Source organism: Branchiostoma belcheri, unplaced genomic scaffold (genome assembly GCF_001625305.1).
Source record: "Branchiostoma belcheri isolate BF01 breed outbred unplaced genomic scaffold, Haploidv18h27 scaffold2, whole genome shotgun sequence".
In the NCBI taxonomy this organism is placed as follows: domain Eukaryota; kingdom Metazoa; phylum Chordata; class Leptocardii; order Amphioxiformes; family Branchiostomatidae; genus Branchiostoma; species Branchiostoma belcheri.
In genome coordinates this window covers 1897703-1904614 of record NW_017803490.1, presented here as the reverse complement: position 1 = coordinate 1904614, position 6912 = coordinate 1897703, and the positions used below count along the sequence as shown (strand labels likewise).

The following is a 6912-nucleotide window of genomic DNA, read 5'->3' as shown; positions in this document are numbered from 1 at the left end:
GGGGGGGAAACGGCGTCTCGCACACATGCCTTATGATCACAACAACGGTACTGGAACAGAACGCACACACTCTACGGTTCAAGCGGCGCGTGAAAATGTCTGGATCTCACCGGGTCAAAACACAAACTAAAAGCCTAGGGCGTGGACAATCCTGGATAGGTACTCCAGACAGTGGGAGACTGTTGTTTCAGTGCGTGTGCCCCTCCCCAATTCTTCACAACTTCCATGTGGAGTGGTACTACTTGTCGTGTAACCTAAGTCAACATATAGCTACAGTACATGTAGGAAGGCCTGCATGCCCTTTTTCGTAAGGTGTAATCAGGCCTTTTTAGTCATCGTAATTCGTAGGAAGCCTCCCCAAAATCAACGTAATTCGTAATAGTACATTAGTCGCAAAGCGTAAAGTCGCAAACAGCTCTGAGAATTTAACGTAATTTGTAATCGGCGGGGAAAATTTTACGTAATTCGTAATCAGTATCCCGATATGCAGGCCCTCATGTAGTAATACATGAGGGCCTACTTGTAATTTACCAGGAATTTAAAAAGTGAAACTTTGGTTTCTTATTTCCAGCTAAAAATGTGTGTTCTCTGTACACAGTCACAAATACCCATTGTTTGTTCTCAAAGCCATGTGTGTACATAAACTGTCAAGTGAGATTCTATAGGTAGATTTGGGTTTCACATGGATTTAGACTGCCAGCTACCACAAACACAGGCATCTACCTAAAATTCCACAGTAATTAGATGATGGATAAAGCAGTTAAGATAACAAGATTATGAAAGGTAGTTGTTTACAGTGTGTAAAAACTATATACGTGTTATTGTGAACTTATGATGTACAGGTACAAGCACAGGTCCAGGTAATATGCAACTTGCAGGTGTAGATACAGGTATGAACACACGTAGGTCTAGATATGGACCATAGATATAGGTACAGGCAGATACTAATCTGATAATGTATACCCCAAATATTTTGTTTAGGTATACCAGCTAGTGCACCTATTCCTAAAAATGACTTTCGAAGCCTGACATGTTAGTATATAAACAAGGAAAATAACAGTCACGAGGAAAAAGGTAATTATTGTAAGCACCTGAGGGCCTTTCATTGTTATTATAATGAGATGGACAGGTGTATACCTGCGTGGGATGTAAACACTGGTGCAAAAAATCTGGTGGCACAAAAACTGCATACGCACGCGATTGAACAAAAACTTCATACGTCAAATTTCTCCTGCATGCAAAGTGGCCTGCTTTGATGTGCGTCAAGAACTTACGACTTACGTTCAGATTTTACGCCAGTCCCTGATGTAACGTTCTTGACGTTTTTGTAGTTTGTTCTGTCAGGTTTTGCCCGCATTTAAAAGTCTAAATCATTATAGTAAATGTTGGAATACAAATGAAGATCTAGAGAAGGGCTGCGTACCTTTTCGTAACATCAGGTACAGGTACAGAGGTTTAGGTCCAGACCTGTACCTGTACCTGAAAATTCATGCGCGTCACATGTTCTACTGAAATTCTTCAATAATGACAGAAACATGAATAAAGTGTTGACAATTTGTCAGGAGTGTATCTTTCAAAGAACATGAAATATAACCATGGATGATATAACTAGGTTTCCTATCTCACTTCTCAATAGTAACGAAAATCTGGAAGAATATTGTTGCGAAATGAGAGAGATGGAAACTAACTTGTGTATGCAAAGATACATCATTTGTACGTACAGAGGTTAACCTGTTTAACCGGAATTTTTGTACCTGGAGGTAAAAAACAGATGTACAGGTACATGTATATGTAAATGTACGGAGCTGTGAAAAATTGTGTAACTCTGGAATCACACATTTTCCATTTCCATTCCTGTAACAGTGTAAGCCAGCGGTCGCTGTTTTTGTTTACGTCAATTATTAGTCTACACATATACAAACTGTCGGGAGGCATATGGAGATGATTGATGGTAAAAAAAACAACAGTCACTTGCTTTTTGCCTTCCATTCGCTAGCTGTATGTGACGATATGGCAATCACTTGAATGTGTAGACTTAGGCCGATGTAATATGGATTTCTTTCCACTAGTGGCTTTTTTTGCTTGAATGTTGAGTGACCAAAAATTTGCTACGGGGCTACCCCCAGGAAAATTTTGAAATCTCAACCCCCTGAAAATGCTATATTGAACTGTATTTTGAGGGGCATATTTTGCTGGTCTACTGGTGACTTTGCACATCTTTACACACAAATTTTTGTCTGTCAAAGATGACAGATTGGGCAAATGACAAAGACAGGCACTGGCCAGGGCTGGGCAGTAGACTGACCAGTTGTTTGACCTAGATATCCTGAGGGGAATTTTTGGGATGTTACACTGTGACAGTGTGAGGTCAAGTAGCCTGGGTGCCAGACCCATAGCACACTGAACACAAAGCTCACTGAGATACTTTGTGTCCAGTGTGCTATGGGTCTGGCACCCAGGCTAGAGGTCAAGAGGAAGAACTTAACATATCTGTTTCTGGTTGCGAAATTTTTCACAGCATATCTGGTCTCATTCTTTCACTACATTATAAAAAATGACGAAAAGTAATTTATTTTATGACGAAAAGTAATTTATGACTGGGGTAAACACAATTTTTAGGAGCAGGACTGCAACTTAGTTAGTATACATTCTGTAAGTAATACAGGAACAAGGTCTTCTATATATGTGCTATGATTGTATACGTAGGTCATGCAACATAAGTAATTTGTCTGAGTCAAATTTGACCTGTATAACTACTACAAGTGTCCATCTATACATGAGGACCACATGGCCAAAGTGACCACTGTTTGGCGGTCCCTTAGGTATTTCCCCTTCTGACCACCTGTATTTTGACTGACCAGATTTTATTGGTCCCCTAAGTGGCCCTCTTGAACTGGTATGATATAACTGTATGTGTTTACGGCATTGCTGAGTTCCCCAAAATAGTGACAGGGACATATCAATAGCCAGAGTAGTGTCCTGAATCAGGTCAAGCAGTATAATCTCACACAACAAGCGAGAAATATGGCTTTAGGCCAAATCATTTTCATTTGGTTGTTCCCGTATTTGATATACATTGTATTTTGATTTGAAAAAAAATGCTGGTCTTCAAAATCAACATGAAAGAGTCTAAATAAGGGGAAAGTTTTTTACATGAAAAAAAAAGTCTAGTATGTTTTTGTTTTTAACCCATGCCATGGCTCGAAATTCATTTTTGGGAAAAGGTGGACTGATGCACCCAACCTAAAAAATTGGGTGCACAAAAACGTTTTTGGGTGCACCATATAAGATAAAATAAGTAGAATGTAAGCAAAAACTAATTATGTTTCATTTCTAGAGAAAAGTACTAATAACAATGATTTTATAATTTTTCTGACACTTAAGAATACGCTGTATACGACTATACATTTCACATCTTTACATACGTAAACCTACAAAAATATTTGTGTGCACTGGTGCACCCACAGAAAAAAATTGGCACACAGCTCCAAATTTGGTTGCACTAACTTAAAAAAGGTGCACATGCACCCAGTATTTCCAGCCCTGTAGCTCCTTGATTTTTTTCTTTGATGCCAGTGAACCAATGATAAGAATTGCTATGCCATAACGTGAGAAAAGAACTGAGAGGAGCCGCACCTTTGCATGCAACATATACCCAGAACAAGGCAGGGGTTCAACCATACCTGTACCCAAACAAACAATCGCTTTCTCAAGCTTCGTGGCAGTTTTCAATGTTCCCGTTTTCTGTTACAATTTACCTTACAGGCTTAGACCTTCCTTTTTTCTATTGACGTACATCAGAAGCTGTATTTCTTTTCCCAACAGTGTGATTTTCAAGGGTTTTCCTACAAATGTATCATTCCGAGGATTTTTTTGAGGGGGAGGGGGGGCGTGGTACCAAAAGTATGGCATGAGGAGGAATTTTGTTTCAGTGGTGTTCCAAAGGATTTTTTTTTTTCCCAACAGTGTGATTTTCCTGGCTTTTCCTACAATATATAATTCCTACTGAATCCTAGGATTATTTTGAGGGGGAGGGGGGCATGGTACAAAAAGTATGGCATAAGGTGTTTTGTTTCAGTGGTGTTTTTTAGTTAATTTTTATGCAATTCTGGTGTCTTTGCTGTGTGTATCGTTCTGTATCTGTATTAGTATAGCCGGTATAACTGACCTTCCGCATAACACACCAGCTTCGCAGACACGCGGCGCGGCGGCATCAAGCTATATCACACTAAATGACTTGTTACACTCAATCGTTCTGTTTCCCCCTCCCCATTTTCTCTTCAACACATGGAATTCAACTCAGTTCTTTTTCAAAACAAATCAGAGTAAATTTCTGGTGTCTGTATTCTGTTCACTCTGTTATCATCATCACTGACATCAGATAAAACATAATCACTACCATCTGTGTCCCACATATATTGTAATTTCATCACCCTGGAAATGGCCATATTTGAAATTAGATATGCAACTCTAAACATGCTTCCTATGACATATGATTTGAAAACTCATATTTTACGTATGTACTGTTTTAAAAATCTGTATGTATGATGTGGAAAACACTGACCCATTCTTATCATGGTTTTTTTCAGGTCCAGCCTTAGAATTCCAGCTAGGTGCACAGTATATAAATTATTTAGTAGGGATCTGCCCATGGGACAAAGGCAGATTTTTAACGTCTTTCAATCCAAAATCATTTCAACCGTTTACGAACAATGAAACGATAGGATACCTTTGTAACATATACGTCTATGATTTTCAAACGGCCTTCTGAATTTTTAAGCTTTTATACATGTGTGTATGAATTTTATACATGTGCGCATGATGTTATTTCATTCAAGTTGAGGTGTCAGACAATGAAAATAAACATTATTATACATACATGAAAATGGGTGCTCTCTTTGAGTAATGTAGCATTACCAAATTATGCATTCATGATTCACCAAATTATCAATTCTAATTATGCAGTGTGTCTGATACATTTTTAACGTAAGGACGTTACATCTATAACCTCCTTGATTATATAGTTGGAGTATTGGTGCTAAATGGCGAATTGAATTTGGTAATGCCATGCTTTTGTACTAAACAATATATTTTCATTGAATAGGGATAGGATTCAATGAAAAATGTTTAGATACTGAAAATAAAATCTACTAAAAAAATGTTTAGGTACTGAAAATACAATTTTCTACTAATAAAAATGTTTAGGTACTGAAAAAAAATCTTCTACTCGAAAAAATGTTTAGATAATGAAAATAAAATCTTCTACTAAAAAATGTTTAGATACTGAAAATAAAATCTTCTACTCAAAAAAATGTTTAGATACTGAACATAAAATCTGTTACTCAAAAAAATGTTTAGATACTGAAAATAAAATCTTCTACTCAAAAAATGTTTAGATACTGAAAATAAAATCTGTTACTCAAAAAAAATGTTAAGATACTGAAAATAAAATCTTCTACTCAAAAAAATGTTAAGATACTGAAAATAAAATCTTCTTCTCAAAATCACTGACTGGCCATTTTGAAATGACAACAAAGGTCAAAGATCAAGAATGTTGTTTGCGTCCCGATCAAAGTACGAGCCAATAGTCACGTTATTGAGAAATGGCGGACTTTGGCATTTAGCGGGCCGCGTGATCACAAGATTTAATCAATACGCATCACGATAGACGTCAACAGAACATGCGTTGCGTCGTAACGTTCTATTAGACGAGAAAATCCTAGCTTGATAAAAATTGATTTAAATATTATCTGGTATTAGAAAATATATGCTACATAGCGAGTATTTTGCCAAGACTAGTTAATAATTGACGGTTATATTTAGAAACGTTATATCAGTTGTAGAGTGACTGAGGTTATAATATGAAAACTGAATGACTAAAAATGTTATTTTCTAGTGCTAGCTTTTATATGTGGCGTTGATGAAATTTTACATGTAGGAATAGGAGTTGTCTTTGTTTGATTGAACCCAGTGATAGTGGTTATTATGCACACATATCCACCGGGTATTTATGTAAAATAATCCCTGGGGATGTGTGGATTACGTTTTTTCACGCGTGTGTTTTTTCACGGTTATTTTCACGCTGAACAAAAGGCACTTTCACCGGGTACACCTGATCAAGGAAATCCCGTGCTAGAAAAAACACCAGACTTTATTTACATGGCTCTTCAAACCCCTGTTGACAACGCTACGAACAGGTGCAACGTAAACAAGAACTCAGACATTTTTTCCAGCGAAAAACAGAAGACAACATGTAGGGATGGTCTCAGAAGCTCAGGCGTGCATGTAAAAATGTAACTTGTCCGCCTATACCCAAGGGATGTTCCGCTCTGCCGGAAAAAAACAGGATGTCGGCTAGAGACGAACATGGGCGAGTCTCCAACACCCTTGTACGCAAAGAACCACGTCTTACGTCGTGCTGGAAGTAGGGAGAACGTGTAGGAGTATTTTGTACCTTACAGCAGTGTTAAACATGGTTGTACGTACCTTGAACCCGTAGTTTGTTGCGACGTACCGAACCACAGTCCACGCCGCCGCGAATAGTACAAGCAGCGTCAGATCCGCCTTGGTGACGAACCCGTACTCGAAGACATCCTTGATGGAGTCCTGTAGCGTGGCTGCGCCTTCGTAGTCTCTTAGATACCCCGTGATGGCCGTGTACACGGAGCTAGCCATGTCCAGGTAGGCCGGCATGGCCCTGTGTTCTCCAACCGCCGCCATCTTGCTTCCTACTGGGATGAAGTCATCAGCCTATTACGTCATCACCTACGTCACGTAGCATGAGTCAAGGCTGAGTAAGAGGGATCACCTTTCCAAATCTTTTCTCTCTTTCTTTCTGCTGCGTTTGTTTGTTTCTTGGTTTCCTTGGTTCTTCGTTTGTAGTTAAGTTTGTCTCTTGGTTTCCTAGCGAAA

At 38.5% G+C, this 6912-nt stretch overlaps 1 protein-coding gene across 1 annotated transcript in view; it reads right to left on the bottom strand.

The window, feature by feature from the left end:
* LOC109468792 (ceramide synthase 1-like) overlaps positions 1–6758 on the bottom strand; it is a 22702-nt gene extending 15944 nt beyond the window's left edge. The window contains exon 1 of the mRNA XM_019767126.1: positions 6487–6758. Within this exon, the coding sequence (XP_019622685.1) occupies positions 6487–6720 (234 nt within the window). The 5' untranslated portion in view covers positions 6721–6758. The remainder of the gene's footprint in view (positions 1–6486) is intronic.
* Between the last annotated feature and the right edge of the window lie 154 nt (positions 6759–6912).